Source organism: Hippopotamus amphibius, chromosome 2, assembly GCF_030028045.1.
Source record: "Hippopotamus amphibius kiboko isolate mHipAmp2 chromosome 2, mHipAmp2.hap2, whole genome shotgun sequence".
In the NCBI taxonomy this organism is placed as follows: Eukaryota; Metazoa; Chordata; class Mammalia; order Artiodactyla; family Hippopotamidae; genus Hippopotamus; species Hippopotamus amphibius.
The window spans coordinates 4169880-4190173 of NC_080187.1; the positions used below are offsets into that span (position 1 = coordinate 4169880).

Sequence of the window (20294 nt, forward strand, 5' to 3'; positions counted from 1 at the left end):
GACCCTGGCCTTTGTCCCATACGCTGCATTGAGAGCACACAATGCAGAGAGGCTGCAGTTGTTACACTGCTGATGGTGACCACTGACTGGGGGTTTAGGGCTGAGGGCCGCATCCGCGATCTCATTTAATCTGTACAACAGCCCAAAGCGGGCGGGGCTGTCATCACCCCTGTTTTAGGGATGCAGTGTCTTAAGACTTGCAGAGTCTTGCCCAAAGCCCCACAGTCAGTCCCAGAACCAGGATGCAAACGTGGAGTCGTGCTTTTGGCAACTCTATTCTTGTCTAACCATCACATGCTGTGTATCTCCAGCGAGTACTTCACTTCCCGGGGCCTCTGTTTCTCTATCTGTAAAACACCGGGCTCAGGCTTGAGCACTGGAGCTCCTTCTGGCCTGACATTCTGATTCTGATCATGTCCAAGCCATTGTTACCTGCCGAGTAAAGAAATATCTCCTTTAATTTGTTTTAAAATTTCTTCTGAGCTTCCAGGGGCATCCTGTACCTTTTTCATCTCTTCCCTGTGGAGACAGGATTTCAAGAGTAAGAGGTGAGGCTCTTAATTATGTGCTCTGGATGTTCAGAAACAAAACAAACTCTCATCCAAAATAAACAGGCTTTCTTGCTTTTAGGGAGAAAAATGACACCTATGCATATTCATTTATATGGTAATTATTATTATTTAGCTACACAGGGACTAGAATTGGTAATTTAGAGCACAAAACAGAGGCAGGGAGTAGTGTTCAGGGAAAAAGAATGCACACAACCCGTCAGGATTCTGTAGTTAATGTAACCTTCTTTGCTCTTCTTTCTTATCTTTCTTTTTCTTTCTTTCTTTCCCTTTCTTTCTCTCCCTCTTTCTTTCTTCCTATTTCTTTTTCTTTCTTTCTTTCTTTCTTTCTTTCTTTCTTTCTTTCTTTCTTTCTTTCTTTCTTTCTTTCTTTCTTTCTTTCTTTCTTTCTTTCTTTCTTTCTTTTTTGGTCTAATGCAGTCTCTTTGAAGAATGTCTTTGAAGTGACCATCAAATACATTAGAGAAAGAGAAATTAACACTTTGTATTCGAATTGTTGAAAGCAGGTGGATGCTACGTGTAGGCACGGATTAGCTTTTTTTTTTAGGGGCAGCCGAGTTCTTGGAGTCCGAGAGTGCCCAGTTCTTGAGACCCCGTCTGTAGGGCAAAGGGAAACTAAGAAGCAAGGCAAGGGGTTCAGGAAGTGTGGGGGGAGAGGCTCAGTACCAAAGAGATTCTAAAGCTCACCTTCGCCATAGTCATTGTTTGCGCTCCGTTTTGGGGTGGGTTGCTAAGAATCCCTTTCCATCCTTTGGCATCTAATCCATCTCCCCGCAGCTACTGTGGTTTCTTTCTTCCTAACCCTTTCTTCATATCGTGGCCGGAGGGATTGCTTTTAAAAAATGAACAAATTTATTTCTTGACTGCAGAACATTCATATGGCTCAAAATTCAAAAGGTCCCCAGGTCCCCCTCAAGCTCCTGTCCCCCAGCCACCTGGTTCCCTTCCCTGGAGTCAGCTGATGTACCACTCTCTTGAAAGGACAGCCTTCTGAAGTGTATTTCACACATAGAGAAGCATTTGTCTTTTGGAAACAAGTGTCGTTGTGTCCCTCCACTGCTGAGGACCTTCACCGCTTCCCAGCCCTCTTGGGATGCGTGCTCGAAGCCCTGAGTTATGGGCCTCGGGCCCGCCTGCAGCCCAGCTTCCTCCTTCTGCCTTTCTCATCTATGCCTTCTGTGCCCACTGCCTCCCAGACCTCTTCCAGCTTCACCTGCGCCTGCCACACCCAATGATGTCCCTCCACCTGGTGTCCACACCTTGGAAGATTCCCTCCTCTTGTGTGAGGGCAGGACCAACAGAACGGGGCGGAGGTGAAGAGGTGGCCACTCTCGTGATGACGCTGCGTTAGCTAGGACTTCATCGTGGCAGACCAGAGGGAGAGATTCTCTTTGCTGGCTGCCGTGTTGGGGCCTCTGTGGGCAGCCTGCAGGCCCCGATGGCGGCCTCCAGCCAGCAAGAGCCGTCGTAGAGCAGCACGGAAGGAGATTCTTCAACCACCTGAGTGTGCTTGGAGGCAGCTCGTCCTCAGTGGAGCCTCCAGATGAGCATGCAGCCCAGCTGACACCTTGACTGCTGCCCTGTGAGACCCCCGCAGAGAACCCAGCTCAGCAGTGCTCGGACTCCCGGCCCATGGAAACCATGAGCTGAATGCGTGGTTTTAAGCCACTAACGTTGTGACCACGTGTTACGAAGCAATAGAAAACTAATGCACACGTGTTCTCGTCACTCCTGAGGTACCCCGCCCCTCCTGCCCCATAGCTGGCCAGCTGCTTTTCAGTCCTCAGTCTCAGGTTAAAGTCCCTTCTTCAGGGAGGTCCTGCGCGCTCGACCAGCCCCGGGAAGGATGGGTTTCCTATTACACGAGTTCACAGCATTCTGGTCTCCTTTGGGAGTTCCGGGAGGGCAAAGACCCCGTCTGTCCCATTCACTGCAGACTCCCCCAGCATCTCCTGTGGTACCTGGCACGGACTCCAAGCTCAGGAGATATTTATGAAGTGAATGAATGAACGAATGCCGTTCAGATAGTTCCATGAAATCCTTTCCCAACTTGCTTTTGGCCCAAGGAGGGGAAGGTGTTTAAAATCCATCATGACTACTCGATGGAATCTGAACGTCCTAATGACGATGGTTTCAACCATAGGAAGAGATTTGTCCTGGGGCTTCTCTGGGGAGAATTATTTTGGGTGTTGCCCTGGCTTTTTCTGAATTGTGGAGATCTGCTTAGTGAGCTTCTTCATCACACCTGAGGATTATTTTCCATTATCAGTGCTTTCAATGTTCCCATTTGGCCTCGGTCTCCTACTGCGTGATCAAGTTCAACCATCGCACCCAGGGGTGGCCTTGCACCACCAGACCTGGGGTTCCAGTGTTTGGGAACCTGTCTTCCAATTGGACCTTTTTTAAAAAAATTAATTAATTTATTTTTTGGCTCAGCCACGAAGCATGCGGAATCTTAGCTCCCCGACCAGGGATTAAACCCGTGCCCCCTGCAACGGAAGCATGCAGTTCTACCCACTGGACTGCCAGGAAGGTCCCCCCGTTGGATCCTGGCAGCCTGCACCGAGGTCACCTGCAGCCTCCCCTTCATTCCTGTAATTGGCTGCAACAGGGATCAACTGCCAGGACACTTGGTTTTAAAATATTAAATAATGGCATTTTGTAGAAGTCACTTGTGGATGAATTCCAGTTTGTGTCATCTACTTTTTTTTTTAAATAAATTTATTTGTTTATTTTATTGGCTGTGTTGGGTCTTTTTCTGCTGTGCGTGGGCTTTCTTTAGTTGTGGTGCGTGGGCTCCTCATTGCCGTGGCTTCTCTTGTTGTAGAGCATGGGCTCTAGGCGCGTGGGCTTCCGTCGTTGTAGCACATGGGCTCAATAGTTGTGGCTCACAGGCTCTAAAGCACAGGCTCAATAGTTGTGGCGCACGGGCTTCGTTGCTCCGCGGCATGTAGGATCTTCCTGGAGCAGGGATCACACCCGTGTCCCCTGCATTGGCAGGCAGATTCTTAACCACTGCGCCACCTAGGAAGCCTCGTCAAGTTTTTTTTAAACAATGTCTTGAGAAATATTCCTGCCCGAAGCCTTTGATGAAAGGGGACACTGAGGCCCCGATGGAGGAAGGGACTTGGCCTGGGTCAGGGGACCCGTGGGCTGGGACTGGTGTGGACTGCCGGCCACCACACCTGGCTGCCAGGCCCGGCTTCAGCCCGGGACCCCGTGATCCTGTGCCAGACCTCTGACAAAGGCACATCTGCATCATCAGGACCAGACCGGGTTGGGATGTCATGGACGGGGGCTGTGAGGCTGAGAGAGGAAGGAGAAATGTTTCCACGTGTGGTCGGCCGCTCCCCCAGCTGTGGGGCGGGCGCGGCTGTGCCCCACTGTGATGGCTTGTCAGGCGGTGGCAGTGTCATCCCTGTGAAGAATCAGAGGCCTGCACAGATGGCTCGTGTCCACCTCCGCTGGCCTGGGCCGTCCCTCGCGCATCTGGGCTGGTGGGCGGCAGCAGGACCCAGTGGGGGGGAGCTGGGGGGCCTTGCTGTGGCTTGTTGTGGGCGCCCTGGGTTGCCGCGAGGGCTCTGGGGTGTGCAGCGCACCGCACAAGCACCGTGCCTGGCCCTGCGGCCCACGGGGCAGGGTTACCCCGCTTTCCCAGGCGAGGTGAGCTGGGTGAGAGCAGTCAAGACCATGGACGGTGGGGGAAGCCTGCTGCCCCCTCGGGCCTCCCCGTTTGTTAGGGAGGGTCCTGTACACTCTGGGGTCGGCTCCTAGCGTGCTTTCGGAATCGTTGCTCCAGTGAGTTCTGTAACATCCCGTACCTGCGTGGATGAGAGTTAGCAGTCTTTTTTTTTTTTTTTAATTTATCTCATTTAGTAACTTGGCTGCACCGGGTCTTAGTTGCGGCCCGCGGGATCTTTGTTGCCCTGTGTGGGATCTTCGTCGCAGCACGCACAATCTTCAGTTGAGACATGTGGGATCTCGTTCCCTGACCAGGGATCGAACCTGGGCCCCGGCATGGGGAGCGAGGAGTCTGAACCACTGGCCCGCCAGGGAAGTCCCAGCAGTCTTTTAATTGTAGTGCCTGCGGGAAAAACAATGAAATTTCAAAACCAGCTGAAGCCTCCCTGCCCGGCTTTTGTCCATTTGCCCCAGCTTTCCTTTCCTTCTGTGAGCCTCCACCTGGGCTGGAGGTCCGCTGCTCCGGAGGTTAGGGCTGGTTCTTGCCGGGTGTGAGGCAAGGAGCCCCTGCAGGCTGAGCCTGGCGGCGGTAGCAACCTGGAGTGTGTGCGCGGCAGAGATGGGTGTGCTCCGTGCTCACGTGCCAGTCGGCACCCTCCTCAGTCGAGCTCTGCGTCGCCGCACCTCTCATTTGTGCTTCCCAAACCATGGTGCTCGAGCCCCACCCACCCAAGTGATAACACACCGGACAAGCAGAGACCCACCTGCTGCGTCCTTGCACCTCCCCCACGCCCGCCGCCCCGCGGACCCGCAGAGACCTGCGCTCAGGGGCAGACTTCTAACCATCTTCTCATCCCCAGCCATAGATCAAGTCCCAACACCCCCACCAAAAGCAAAGGTGTGAAAAGTGGAACCTGTCCCTCAGACCGTGGTTACTTAAATAGGATATAAACAGGCCTCTTCTTCAGCGAGTTCAGAAAATACCATCATGTCCCATGACTTGTCGGACCTGAGATTGTGGTGAAGATCGGAAGAATAGAAATCACATGATACCACTTACATGTGGCATCTAATAAGAAAATGATAGAAATGAACTTATTTACAAAACAGAGACCGTCTCACAGACTTCAAAATCAATTTACAATTACCAAAGGGGAATCGTGGGGGAAGTGATAAATTAGGAGATTGGGATTAACATATACACACTACTATATATAAAACAGATAACAAATAAGGACCTACTGTATAGCACAGGGAACTCTACTCAGTATTCTGTAATAACCTATATGGGAAAAGAATCTGAAAAAAGAATGGAGATATATATATATTATATATACACACACATATATATAAAACTGATTCACTTTGCTGTACGCCTAAATCTCACACAGTATTGTAAGTCGACTATACTCCAATTAAAATTTAAAAACAAAACCAAAAAACCAAAGGCCAGAACTAAGCCCAGCACAGCTGAAGAGCACAGTGGGTCCCTGGAGGAAAAGGTACGAATAGGGGTTAACCAGCCTTTACTAGTACATGTTGTGTGCGGGCCCCTGCCACGCTCGCAGGCACTTTCTGGTGAAATCCGCACAGACGTCCTGTGAAGTTTCCAACCACCAAGACTTCTGGGCACCTCCTGTGCGACAGGGACTGTTCTAGGTCACGTGAGGGACAAAGCAGAACGCAGGAGACAGAGTGCCCGCCTTCCTGGACCGGCGGCCAGTGGCGCAGGTGGGCGCTTACACTGTGATCCTCCCACTTTACAGAAAAGGCAGCTGCAGCCGGAACCCACTGCTGACCCAAAAGAGGGGTACAGGTGTTGCCTAAAGGAAGAACCGCTCCAGCAAGTCCAGTGTCGGGCTTCACATCCATGCCCTCCTTGAGCTGAAGAATGACATCACCAAAAGAAAACTTTGGCCACGCCCCCGACTTCCTGAGTCAGGGAGAAGGTCTCCGAGGCACCCTGGAAAGGGGTTGCTCCACCCACCTCCAGTGATCAGTGCTGGGTGGGGGTGTTTCCTTTACAGAACGTGCAAGATGTGACTTTGCGGTCCCAGGTTCACTTCTTTTTGATCTCATTTCATAATCTGGAGATGCTCGTTTATTTCACCAGAAAGGAGATGGTGCTGGGGCACACGTCTGACTATGGAATCAAAAGTTTAAAATTTACGTGGTAGGCTTCTAGAATCTTGTTTCTTTTTTCCTGTTTGGTCACAGATTTATGCCTCCCTGCCCATAACGTGAGTCAGTATTTTATGGTGGCAACGCTGACGGAGCGGAGGAGCCCGACTCTGGTCTACAGAACCCCCCGCTGTTTGTTTTATTTCTCCTGGCGGTGTCATGGGGCTGGCATTAATTACCCAGCGCTCATCCTCTGATGGCGGGAACACAGGGTTTTCTCGCTGCTGTTCTGACACTCGCGGGTTTATAGATGTCACTCGCGTCCTCTGAGGAGTGCGGGTTTATTGATCAACAGCCCTGCTGAAGCCTGGGGTTGTGTGTTCCTTTAATACAAATGCAGTCAGGATGGCCGGGCATCCGAGGGGAGATCTGAACTCCACTCGGAAAACTTAACGGCGTGCATCACGACGAGGAAGGGCTCCATGGGCCAGGCTGGGCGCGGTGAGCATGCCCTCGTGGGTCCCTCATTTGTGGGTGTTTCTGGACCCTGCGACGTGATGTCGGGCTTGTTCGTGGCATGTGTGGCCCACCTCTCTGCACGCTGAGTGGCAGCACCCCGGGTGCTGTGTGAGCGGCAGACACCTGGGATGCTCTTAGGATCCCTCTCACTGCCATCGGGAGGGAAAAGAGACGACTGGATGCAGGACAGAGCCTGATATTTCAGCCACTGTAAGTGGGCTTCGGAGCAGCAGAGAGCATTGGAGAGGCCTGGTGATGTTGGAGACCGGGTTGGACTTGGAGCCACCAACCATGTCACCCTTGACACCTTGAGCTTGGATCCAGAGGCTGGATCAGAGGCCTGCCTCCCGAGAGCAGGAAACGCCCCCCAGGAGGACAGAGCAGAGGGGCACCCTCAACCCCTCACTCCCAGGTTCTTGGTGTGGCTTGGTGTTTTGGTCAGCTGTCAACCGTGAAAAGCGTGGTGTGTGCCAGGGTCTGGAAACGGTCGCAGCTGCCGTTTTCCAGCACCTGCGATCGGCCAGACCTCAAGCTGGCACTGTACACTCCTCGCTGCACCTGACCTTGAATGTGACCGAGTGTGGGCCTGCCAGCATTATTGCTACTTCACAGATAAGGAAATTGTTATGCAGCTGGTATATGGGGGGTCTAGGGGTCCCCTTGTAGCTTCATACCATCAGTCAATGGGATTTGAAAGAACTGTGGAAACTAAAGTGGGTGATTTTTAGCTTTAATCTGTAACATATGAACTACCCCCAATTTTGATTATAAACATAATACATATAATATTAATTATAAATGAGGGTATTGGTTAGAATACCAGAGCAAATGTATACATTTTGTATATAGTTTTCGGCGTGCCTTTTATTTGTTGAGACTCTGTGGAATTCACTAGTCTCTAGACTGATGAATTCTCATTCTCTGAAGACACGACTGACCCTGTTGCGTTGTCTTTCCGCAGTTGGTCAGGATGGGTTTTTTCCTGGGGCAGCACCATGGGGGGAGTGGGGCGGTCTAGTCTCCGGCAGCAGAAGACCATGGGCCTGAGTTGAGAAGAGCTTAGGAAGATGTGGAAAGTGGTCCTGGCCTCCGGGTGGGTTGGGAGTGAACGTCTGCAGGGAACCGAGCCCCCAGGAGAAGGCTGTTCTGACTGGGAGAGAGGGCATAGGGGTGGGATGTGTTTTCTGAAGGAAATGACCCAGACACGCCAGGGACAGCCGGACAGAGGGGAAGTGACCTGTGGTGGCCAGCACCCGCCGAGGGAGAGGATGGAGGGACAGCTGCTCCTGGGGAATGGGGCTCAGAGCGTCCCCCAGAGTACTGCCCACCTCCTGGGGCCTGAACTGGCAGCCTTGTAAAGTCATGCACTTGGAGACTCAGCCTCTTTCAGTCTTGTGGAAATGCAAATGCCCTTGCACCGCAGACTGTGCTCAGGAGAGAGAAAGGCACTGGTGTCTGGGAAGCGCCCGCTTTGGGTCAGGCGCTTTGTCATCAGACTTGTTACCCATTATCTCATGCAGTCATTACAGGGATTTTCTCTTAGGTGGGCCTTGCTGCCCTCGTTGTACAGACGAGGACACTGAGACTCAGGGCTTAGGTAATTCACGGTCACAAGGCTCCAGGGTTAGAGCCCAGTTGTGGACCAGCCACGACTCTGCCCTTGGCCAGCGCTTTCCTCGCACCAGCACCAGAGGTCCCAGGACAAGGGGGAGAGAGTGCCAGCTTGAGGAGGAGGTGGGAATTAAGGGGCTGGCTGCCTTGGCTTTGAGCCATGTCTGGATTAGTAGATTTGGAATGGAGAGAGAGGACTGAGGTCTGAGGAACCATCTGGGGTCAGTGGACTCAGGGCACTGCAAGCTGAGAACGAGGTCAGGAGCTCTGTGCCGACATGAGTGCCCAACTGGGACCCAGCACTTGACCTTCGGGGTGTACTTGGGAATTCCCTGGGAGAAGAGTCATGGCAGGTGTTGATCAGACCTAGGTAGCTTGTCAGCCCTCCCCCAGGGTCTGCCGTCACTGTCCGGCGGGGGTTTCCTGCTTCTTTTCATGATTTCAGGGAGCAGACAGAATTTCAGAGGAGAATCAGGCTGCATGATCGAAAATAAATTGTGATGTTTAAAATGCACAGACCCTTCTAGGCAGGGCAATCCCTCGTGCAGGTTGCCTGTTTTCCCTGCATAATTATTAAAACATTTTTTATTAGTTATCTGCTTTACACAAATTAGAGTATATATGTCAGCCCCAATCTCCCAGTTATCCCCTCTCATAATTATCCCAGCATAATTATGAATAGCTGTCCACTCTTAAAATGTCTTTGTTAGACCATAAATGTCTTTGCTAGAAGTTACCCGGTCCAATCCTTTCGTTTTATAGATGACAGTCAGTGCCTTGCACAAGGCAAATAGCCAAAGAGTCCTAAGTAACAGAGTTGGGTCAGCCAGGCTTGGGGGTAGATAGTTATGTGAACCAGTGACTCATCACCCCCCAGGTGCTGTCTATTGGACAGGCTCTCAAACCCAGGGCTTCTGGACTTCTCAGTATGAAAGCACAGTGTACCACACACAGCAGTGGATAAATACGCCAGTGAATGAATGGATGGGTGGGTGAAGGGATGAACGCACCCTAGGTCTTCCTGTGGAGACGCCCACCCCACTGTCACAGCGTGATTGTTGTTTCCCGTGTGTTGGACCCAGGCTGGTGGCCCGGGTGGCTCCTGACTGTGGTTTGGGAGGTGCAAACTCCGCTGGGGAGGCCCCCGGTCAGGCACTGGCAAACGGATGAGCACGCTGGAGCGGGTCTGCGCTAGCCCACCACTCGCTAGACTCCCTCGCTGTAATCGAAATGTGTTTTTCCCAAGCCCTCATTAATGAGAAAGCTTTCCTCAGTCACATCTGGAGTGCCAGTTCCTGCTCTTTCCAAGAGATTGCCTTCTGAAATGAATTCTCTATATTCAGTTCTACAGTTTTTCGCGGGATGCCTCCTTGAAAGGAGGTAGAGGGAAAGAGCAGAGTTCGCCTTGCTCAAAACGGCAATGATGTTGATGAAACTAGTTGACGTGGACGGGGCCGTTTCCTCATCCCGTGTCCTCCTCGCCAGGCACTGTGCTTGTTTTGTTGTTGTTTGTGTGTTTGTTTGTTTTTGGTCCTCATTTAATCATCCCAGCAGCTGTGGGGTAGACTACTGTCAGTGTCCTCGTCTTGCAGAGAAGGGGAGCAAGGCCCCGAGGGAATGAGTGCCTGGCGGGAAGTCCCGCAGCTGGCAGTGGTACAGGCCAGTTCCCAAGGCCCCGCTCTTTACCAGCGTGATACACTGACACCCCAACGGACTAATCTTGTCCTGAAGAGATGGGTCTACACCCCAGGCATGCTCTAAAGTGTTTGGAAGGAACAGACCCGTTAACTGGACATTGTCGGATTATCCATTTCCTGTGCTTTCAGCCAGAGGCCACTGTGTCTGAACCTGGGGACGCAACGTGATGCTGTGGAGCGAGTTATCTCTGCAGTGGGTCGTCTCGGCGTCATCCCAGCCTCAGAGCTGGGGTGGGGTGGGGTGGGACTGGTCCATTTGGGGACGAAACAGTGTGTTTTTCTGACTGTGTCTTCCTCTGCAGAGCGGCCCCACACACATGTTATGTGTTAGATCTAAAAACCTTTTTTAGCTATTTGGGAACAAATAAAAAGCCTCTTAAATGTTCACATTCATGCTTTACCAAATTTAACACCCTGGACATCAGTGGCTTTTAACCTGCAGACCTAGGAGTACAGATTTTCCCAGATTCCTGTTTGCATAGAAAAACGTCATGCGTGTGTCATCGATTTGCTAGCAAGGGTGGAACTCGGCACTGCTGGTTATTTAGAAACCTCACTCCTGCACATCTCAGCCTGTGTGGGCACATGTGTTGTTGGGCTGTGCACAGGAAATGGCCGGGCAAAGCCTCGGCGGGGTGGCAGAGCCAGTGTGCAGGTGAGTTATGGACTATCTTGTCCTGCTGTGCCGTGTACTTGAGCGTGGTCAGGAATGCCAGCAGGCGTTGCCTATTGTTTGAGATTAAACTTCAAAGGAAAACTTCCTGCTCGTCATCTTTCAGATGAGTTGACTATGGAAGGCATTCTAAGATGCCATGGCAGGCTAAGACTCATGTTTCTGTATAAACCAGAGGAACCAGTACCGGGACAATTTGATGTCAACTTTTTTGTATTCACCAAAATTGTTCTCTCTGATTGTCTTGAAACACATCCGTTTCCCAAACTTGATCTTTTAATATGCCTTTCTTTTCTGGCTGACAAAAATCTCCCTTTTTTTCCACTTTTATATGTTGGGAAACTGTGTAACGTTTCATCAGAAAGAAGCGGGGGAGGTGGCAGGCCTGTCATGCTTCTTGCGATGCGTCCCCTGCTTCAGACTTTGAGCCTAGTGAGTCTGACGGAATCCAAACCTTCCGCCTCAGAGTGCCTCCTTGGGACGGCGAGGAATCAGCCTTCGGCTCCAGGAAACGCCTGGGATGGAGGCTCCGGAGTCTGCAGTTGGAGCCCGGAGCCGGTTCAGGACGTCCCAGGGAGAACCCAGGGGAGTGCCCTGCTCTGGTCTTTGGAGGAGAGGGGAGGAGACAAGGGCACCGCATCAAACAGGCAGAGGGCCCAGAGGGCAAGAGTCCTGCGGTGTGGAGTTGCTAATTGCGCTTTAATAACAGTCAGGAGGGCAGCAGAGGCCAGTGTCCACACAGAGCTGGCCGCCCGCTCGGCATCGCGCTGCCTCTGCGGGGCCTCGCCACGTTCCCTAGGCTGGCTGGCTGCTTTCCTTTCTCTTTTTTTCATCTGTGACATCTGCTCGGTGCTTGTCCCTCCTGTGATACCATACCCCTCGCAGCTGTGCAGACCTCCAGCTCTGTGCCGGTGCAGGGAGTGCCCTGAGCATACGGCCTTTTTGATGTGTGATAAAACAGAACCGAGCCACGGGGGTACGGCGAGCGAAGGCATCAGAATATCAATTAACCTGCTCCGAACAAAGCTGCAGCTCCAGAGTGGGACAGACATTTCACTGAAGTGTCAGGAAGATGGATAATGTATTCTAATTAGGGATCGACTGCTACCTCCGCACCCAGCCGCTCCTGGAAGTCAGACCCAGGACCCTCACGACGCACCTCACCGGCGTCCCATCACGGCAGTGCTCGCGTGCTGCTGACTGATTGATGACTTACTGCTTGGCCAGAATTTGCAGCCATTAGCTTGCTCTCAACCAGAATTGCTATTTCCACGTGAAAGTGGGGTCCATTCTGCCACCGGGCAGCTGCACATAACCTCTATAAAGGCAGGAGCTCTGGGAAAGAAGATCTTTTCCAGGTGCTAAGCCTAGGACTCCCATCTTGTGGGTGCTCCAGGACCCTCACTCCCTGACGCAGAGGCCGTGGTCACTGTGCCCTTCCTTCCCAAGCGGGCTGGTGCGGGGATAAAGGGTCTCCACCCTAAGGTGTGGACGCGGCCCTAAGAGGTCCGCCAGGGACTTCGTTTCTTTGCAGCTGGGTGATGGTACCATCTCCCTGAGTCTGAAAGAGTAAGCCAGAGAGCAGGTGGCTTGGGATTCGCTTCAAGCACCCCCACCTTCTCCTTCCCTAAATTTCACATCCACACCAGAATGACACACCAGTGAGGCCGGCTAATTAGAGAGATGTTCCTCATTTTGCTGCACTTTTCCTGTGTAATTGGAAGGCCCGCTTCTTCCAGTCGGCGAGAGCTGTTCCCCTGAATAGTTCTAAAAGCTTTGGACCACATACTGATATCAGCTGCAGATTTATGGGCGAGATTATAATGATTGCTCAGTAATGCAATATTAAAAGCGGAGGTCTTTCTCGGCGCTGAGCAAAGGCGGAGTTCCAGCCTTCTTTCAGCTTCAGAAAGGGATTTGAAACAGAATTACCAGCCCTTGTCCTAAAAGAAGCAATCAGTGGGCTCTGACTCCCTCCCCTCCAAATAAGGAGAAAATAAAGGGGTCTGAATGTAGCCAAAGTTCAGAACATTTGGGTTCGGCTTCCAGAACTGTAAGTGGGGGTGCTCTCAGACCCCATGCCTCCTGGTTCCTGTAGGGGTGTGCACGTCGGTAGGTGTTTGCTCTTTTTAAGAGCTGCAGCCAGCGCTTGGCTGGCTGTATAACAAGGACTTGAGGGAGCAAAAAGGCTGTTAAAAATGGGGGGTTTTTGCACTTTTGCTTCATTAGTTCTAGAATCCAGGGCTCCGGGGCCGCACGTTCTCCTGCATAATTTAGGAAAGTAATGAAAGCATGCCTGATTTTTCCAATACTTTTTACTCTGTAAATTTGTTTAGCTTTTTTTTTAACTGTCAGTTGAAGCTATTGGAACCTAAATATATTAATATTGAAGAAATGTGCCCCCCCGCCCCTTTTTTAAAGAAAGACATTCGTTGCCCTCAGTCACACGGTGTTCTGTACATCAGCTGCTGTGAGTTATGGGTGACCTTGCGTCTGGGTTCACCCTTATCAGTCCATCCTCTGACCTTAAAGCAACCAAGTTCTAATAATGACTGAGAGGGAGGGGCCTACGACAAGCGGGGGTGGGGGGGTTCCCTTCTGGGAGCCAGCATCAGAAACCTGGGCTTCTAGGGCTTCCCTGGTGGCACAGGGGTTAAGAATCCACCTGCCAGTGCAGGAGACACGGGTTCCATCCCTGGTCCAGGAAGATCCCACGTGCTGTGGAACAACTAAGCCCATGTGCCACAACTACTGAGCCTGCGCTCTAGAGCGCAAGAGCCACAACTACTGAAGCCCACACGCTTACAGCCCGTGCTCCGCACCAAGAGAAGCCACCGCACTGAGAAGCCTGTGCACAGAAACGAAGACCCAACGCAGCCAATAAATAAATAAATAAAATAAAAATTAAAAAAAAGAAATTTCTGCTCATTATATATATATATATTTTCTTTCCACAAACTTTTATTAAGAATCAAATGAGTGAAGGGAATTGTGCTAGCCCCTCTAGGATCCAACGGAGCCAGAGTCCATCCCTGACCTCCAGACGCTTGCAGGTTAGTGGGTCAGACACAGGAGAAGATGCATATCGCAGACATGAACTCTAGCCGGTCCCAGATGACGTACCATCTAACCAGAGAACGGCGAGGGCTATTATGTGGCCACCCTAACAACGGTTTGCCAACAACAAGTAAGAAACTACGGAAAACCCTGCCAGGCAATTCTGGCCAGCTGCTGGCTCCTCTGCTCATTATATTTTAAAACAGAAAAGAAAAGAAACCTGGGCCTCCACTTGGGGTTGTCTGATCCCCCCCTCACTGCATGTAGGCTGTGATCAAAAAAGAGTTGACATTCAGAGGGGAGAGGACAAGCTGTTTCATAGGTGACCCTGGGGTCGTTGGAGACCCACAAGGAAACAGATTAGATCAAGCCTTACATCGTTTTCAGAATAAAATGTGGCGCTATTAAATATTTCACTGTAAAGAGTAAAACTGCTAAGAGAACACAGTTTAAATGCAAGTGAATACGTATCAGCTTTTGCAGTGGCAAGGGCCTTTTTATAGATCCACGCAACACCAGACTCCAAAGAGGAAAAGACTGATTGATTTGGCCAAAAACTTGTGTGTTAAAAACAACACCATACACAAAATTAAAAGGACAAACACAAACCGTGGAAAATGTCAGCAACATCATTTGCCTCAGAGTCTGTGGTAGCAGTTGCCAATATGGGTGAATATTCTTAGTATGTAAAGAGCTCCCGTAAACAAATAAGAGGATAAAACCCCAAGGGCAGAGTGAAGAGATGGCATGGATGGACGTGATCAAAGACATGTAAATTAAAGCAGCAACGGCATACTCAATTTTGCTGGACAGATTTTCCCAGAGGATAAAGCCTGACATTGACAGAGATTCAGGGAAACAGGTGATCTGCTGTTGGATTCAGGAACTGGTGGGCAGTTTTGTAGTGTGATGAGGCAAATTGCATCAAAAGTTATAGAAGAAGGTATCAACTTTTAGAAATTTATCAGGAGGATATTCTATGTGCCTCTAGATGTACATAAAGCACTTTAAAAATTATATATATATATATAAAATTGGCCATGCCCCACAGGTTGTGGGATCTTAGTTCCCTGACCAGGGATCGAACCTGTGCTCCCTGCAGTGGATGCATGGAGTCCTAACCACTGGACCACCAGGGAAGTCCCTGAATAATAGCTGTTTTATAATGGAATGAAACTAAATGAGCAGCAGTAGGTGAAATGTTCTCACTATATGAAAAGAACAGACTACAAAATAGTATGTACAGTGTAATTCCTGCCCCCCCCCCGCCCCCCAGAAAAAAGATGTCAGTATGCGGAGCCTGGAAGGAGACCTACCACAGTGTTCACAGGGGCTACTTTGGGGCGGTGGTGTTACCAGTGACTGACATCATTATTTCACCTCTTTAGTGTTTTCCACCCGATGTACAGGAATTGCGTACGACTCTCACAATTGGGCTTTAAAGGGTTAATGAAAATAAATCTTCTAAACCAGCTCCCCGGCTGATCCAAGAAGATGCCTGAGGGATCACTCAGGAACGGAAACTTGAACTCCGGCCGCTCTGTTCAGCGGGGCTCGTTCTTAAGGAAAGTGGGCTTTTGTTTTGCCCCTGGTGGTTCCTTGTGCCTCATATCTGAGAAACACTCTTCAGGAAGTAATCCAAAAGGTGGAAAGAGCTGTAGCACAAAGATGTTCCTTACGGTGTTATTATAACAGTGAGAACAGTCAGCAGGTGGAGCATTGGGTCGCGGGGCGTGGCTCAGCAAGTGAGGCAGCTCACCTGGGGGAACGTTCCGGGGCCAGGGAAGAGGCGGGCCGACAGGAGAAGATCAGGACAGAGACCCTGTATGTTGTGATTACCGTCATAAACGCAGGATGCAGAAGGCAGTGTGATGTTATGAGAGTAGTTGTTAAGTACGGTGGGGCGGCTACCAGAGACGTTTATTTTCTCTTCTCTTAAAAGTTTCAGTCTTTCTATACAGGTATCATATTCCTTTTATAATAATTCCAAAAAATCTGAAAAAGTACACATAGATGAGCCCCTTTCCAAATTCTCTGCCTAGGGCTGGATCCTGGATGGCTTCCCCGAAACACGGGAGCAGGCCCTGATGGTCCAGACCCTCGGCATCTGCCCCAGACACGTCAGTGAGTAGCCCCACCAGAGAGCCCTCCCTGCAGACCTGCAGACCCCACCAGTGAGCACTCCACGCTGTGTCCCTGGCTCCCCAGTGCCCAGGTGCCATCAGGAGAAAGGAGGACAGCACGGTGGAATCTTCCACTGAGCTAAATGCATTCGGGGCTTGTTCTTAGAAACGTGGGGTTTCGCTCTGACCCTGGTGATTCCTTGTTTTGGGAATCTCACATCTGAGAAACTCTCTTTAGGAAATAATCCCAAATGTGGCCAAAGTGTTCTGCACAGAGATGTCACGGAGTTACTTATGACACCGAAGGCTGCCCGCAGGCGAAGTGTTGAAGCGTGATGGGCTTCCTGTGTCCTGAGATTGTGTGCTTGTGTTCCGACCTCTCTTTTAAGGGATTGCGGGGGATGGGAGGTGCTGGCTGTTTTCATGTCTTTATGCAGCAGCAGGTCCGCTGCCCGCCATGCCTGGTTTTGCTTCTTTCCTTCTCTGCCCAGTCGTGCTGAGCGCTCCAGACACGGTCCTGATTGAGAGAAACTTGGGGAAGAGAATCGACCCGCAGACCGGAGGTATGGCCCTCTCCACCCCTGTGCCCCCACCCCATGGGGTCTTAGAGGTGATCTTAATAACAGCCCTGCCCGCCCACCCTGCACTGAGCACTGACTCTCAGGCTTGGGTGGCAGACAGACCCGGGTTTGTGGCCCCGGCCCCTTTCTATCCGTGTGACGTGGGACGAGTTGCCCAGCGTCTGTGAGACTCGGTTTTCTCACCTGGACTTGGGGATGAAAACACCGAGCCCTGCCTTATGTTCCGATGGCTGTGAGGATGAAATGCGAGCCTGCGGGTGGGTGCCTGGCACAGAGGAAGCGCTCGGAAAGTCACAGCTGCCCTGCCCCTCAGTGCAAAGCATCATCAACATTTTCTGTTAATACCCACGGAGGAGCAGGCCTGAAGCCAAAACCGAGTTCGGTGATGCTGGGGCGGGTGGATGAACTCCCCTGGGACCTGCCGGCTCTGCCTCCAGGATGGGTGGGTGCCTCTGACTGTGTCCCTTTCCTTGCAGAGATTTACCACACCACCTTCGACTGGCCCTCCTCGTCCGAAATCCAGAATCGGCTCATAGTGCCCACCGGCATCTCGGAAGCGGAGACGGCGCGGAAGCTGCTGGAGTATCACAGGAACATCGTCAGGGTGCTCCCCTCGTACCCCCGAATCCTGAAAGTCATCCCTGCCGACCAGCCGTGCGTGGACGTCTTCTGCCAGGGTAAACCTGATGGGTCCCGCCGCCCTTCTGCTCCCGGTGTCACTTCTTCTGGCAGTGATGCCAGTGCCCGGTGTGTGCCCAGGAGGCCGGGAGTCAAGGCATTTGATGGCCCAGGGTCCCTGCCCAGAAGCGAGTGTGGGGTCCCTGGAGCATCCCCCTCAGAGGCCCGGGGCTAGTATTCTGTACCTGCGTGGTCCGCGGACGTGACAGTGAGGGGGTGGGGCAGGAGAGGTGAGGGACGGGGTGGGAGGGACGTGGAGGAAGAAGTCGGGCCCTGAGGATGAGGGAGGAGGAAGAGAAATTTTATAAAATTAAAACAAACATACAAACCAAACCCACTATCGCCCCTGAAAAACAAAAAACCACTACACACCTCAGGTGTCCTGAGCCGTCGAGGAGGGCAGGGCTTAGCAGCCCCACGCCGGGCACGGCCCTGCCTTCGGGAACAGTAACAAAAGTTCACGGCCGCTGCCCAGAAAGGGGTGGAAACCGGCTGAGTGGGGGGCGGGAGTGTGACCACAGAGTCCCCACACTTTGGAGCCAGGGGACCTGTGCACAGACCTCAGCCCCACCCATGTCAGCTGTGCAGTCTGCGGCGACTCTCCTAAGTCCTCTGAGCCTCAGTTGTGTCATCCTGAAAATGGGAACAAAAATCCCTCCTTCCTCACAGACTTGGGTGAGGGCTCCGCAGCCCTGAGCCCGGGAGCTGGTGCAGAGCAACGGCCCAGTGGACGTCAGGTGCTGCTCTCGGTCAACATCCTCTCCCAAAAGACCAGGACTGTTAGGATAATCCTCCCCCAAAGCAGCCGAATTAACATTTTAAATTTTTTTTAATTTATGTTTTTTCTTTTCATTTTGGTTTTTGGCTGTGCTGCAAGGCTTGCGGGACCTTAGTTCCCCGACCAGGGATTGAACCTGGACCCTCGGCAGTGAAAGCGCCGAGCCCTGGCCACTGGACCTCAGGGGAGTCCCCTCATTTTTAAAGTCTTACTGAGCTTCAGTTGTCTCCACGCCCAGTCATCCCCTCTGTGCGATGCCGGGTGCCTGACGTCGTAAAAATACCACCGCTGGGATTTTTAGACACTTGACAGTTTACGCTACCCCTTTTTGGTAAATTCTTTCAAATCTCTTCAAGAGAAGTTTGTTTTTGGTGGGGAGGTGGTTCTGAGCTCCCTGGACCAGCCCTCCCACCGGCCCAGCCCTCCCACCGGCCCCCCACCTGCCAGTGGCCTTGCAGTCTGAGCGGCTTTGCTTTACCGAGAACCAGAGAGCTGGAGACGCCACGGCCTCGCTCTCCTAAGGGGGTCAGTCAGTGAGGGGCTTGTCTGGAGAGTGATGCTGCTTTGAAAAATGCCAGGCTTTTGGATGCCTTGTAAATTTCCTGTGATTTCGCATCTCGGAAGGGTCTTTAGTAGCAAACACTGCACTCGGAAGATAAACAACCACGACATTTATCTTATGCCATGATTCTGAATTTACACATTAATTACTTCCAAATTACTTAATTAAATTTAAAAGTTCATATGATCATTCATAAAGAATTCATGCCTGGAATTGTAAATAAAAATGTGAGTGTCTGAATATTAATTATTATTAATTAATAATGCAGAGAGATAAATTGAAAATTGGAATGCAAAATTCTCTCTTTGTTGTTTTTTTAATCTCTCTGCAGTGCATCTAGCAACCACATATTTTTAAAAAGAATAATTAGATGTTGAGACCGTCTGGGGGATCATTACTTCTAATTAACTTAGTTATTTACTGTAAATTAAGCATCATTTGTAAGCAGGCTGCTTTGCCTGTAGTATCTGTGCTCTTCAGATGGCTGGATCCTGGAAGGTCTGAGGATGAAGCCAGCCTTGCTCGAATCTCTTCCTCGGGGTTCGTCGCGTTAGTGGAAAGTGTTACCCAAGCAGCGGGCTTGGGAGAGTTGCTCCAGCCCTGCCACTTCTCTGTAAAATGGGGACAAGAAAGCACGTCCCTCTTGGGACCATGCACGGATCAGATCAGATAAGGACCGTAGAGAGTTTAGCTTAGCAGCGAATGCATCCTTGCCGTGATGATCTGAGGTTATCATCGTGACCTTGAGAGGTGACTTACCTGTGCCTTTCATTCTGAAAAAGAGGGGAATCGTAGTGTCTCTAATGACCCTTCCAATCAAAAAATCCTACAAAGATTTGAGCGTTCAAAATTTGCCCAGTGAACATACCCCGGTGGTTCTCAATTTTGCCCCCTCCCCCCACTGGGACACGTGGCCACGTCTGGAGGCATCTGTGGCTGTCACAGCTGGGGAGCGTGCTTCTGGCACCTGGTGGGTCGAGGCCAGGGAGGGGCCTCAGATGTCAAGAGCATGGGGTTGCAGACCCCGCCCGCCTGTCCTGGGTTTCAGGGGGGCGCCCTGGGACAGCTTCCTGTCTTCAGGTGGATTCCATCCTGGGCGAGGGGTGGAAGCAGCACGCTGCCTTCAGGAACTGGGCACCCAGGAGGGGTGGTCGGGTCCCTGGCAGAGGCGGGGCTGGGGAGTAGGCAGGCAGGCCCTCCCTCTCGCCCAGGTGCTGCGTGGCTGCTCTCTCACAGCCCGCTCAGCGTGCTCAGGAGGCTCAGTCATGCCCCTCCTCCCCCCTCCACTCTCGAGGGAGGTGACCTGGTTTCATGTTCGGTGGCTTTGGGCATCCCGTGCCTCTGCCCCCGTGGTGCAGGACCCCATCCCTGTCTCCCCCCTGCTTTGTTCCTCAAATGTCAGGGACCGGGACTACATCTGCCCATTTCCGGGACCTATTTGATCACTGCCTCTTTGGTGACTCGCAACAAAGCTGGTGTCACTGGAGTGTGGCTGCACATTATTCTCCACGATTCCCGAGGCCTTTAGAAGTCCCCACTTGCCGGGTCTCCGTGTGGCCTGACGCGTTTGTCAAAGCCTGTATCTGACTCTAGGAGGTCAGCCTAGTCCCGGAGCTCCAGGGTGAGGCTCTACCCGGATTCAGT

At 51.6% G+C, this 20294-nt stretch overlaps 1 protein-coding gene across 3 annotated transcripts in view; it reads left to right on the forward strand.

Moving 5' to 3' along the window:
* Positions 1 to 20294, forward strand: part of AK8 (adenylate kinase 8) — a 126506-nt gene that overhangs the window by 28946 nt on the left and 77266 nt on the right. For all 3 annotated transcript variants that reach the window (XM_057724447.1, XM_057724448.1, XM_057724449.1), the window contains exons 6-8: positions 15971 to 16052; positions 16543 to 16614; positions 17109 to 17309. In XM_057724447.1, the coding sequence (XP_057580430.1) occupies positions 15971 to 16052; positions 16543 to 16614; positions 17109 to 17309 (355 nt within the window). The remainder of the gene's footprint in view (positions 1 to 15970; positions 16053 to 16542; positions 16615 to 17108; positions 17310 to 20294) is intronic.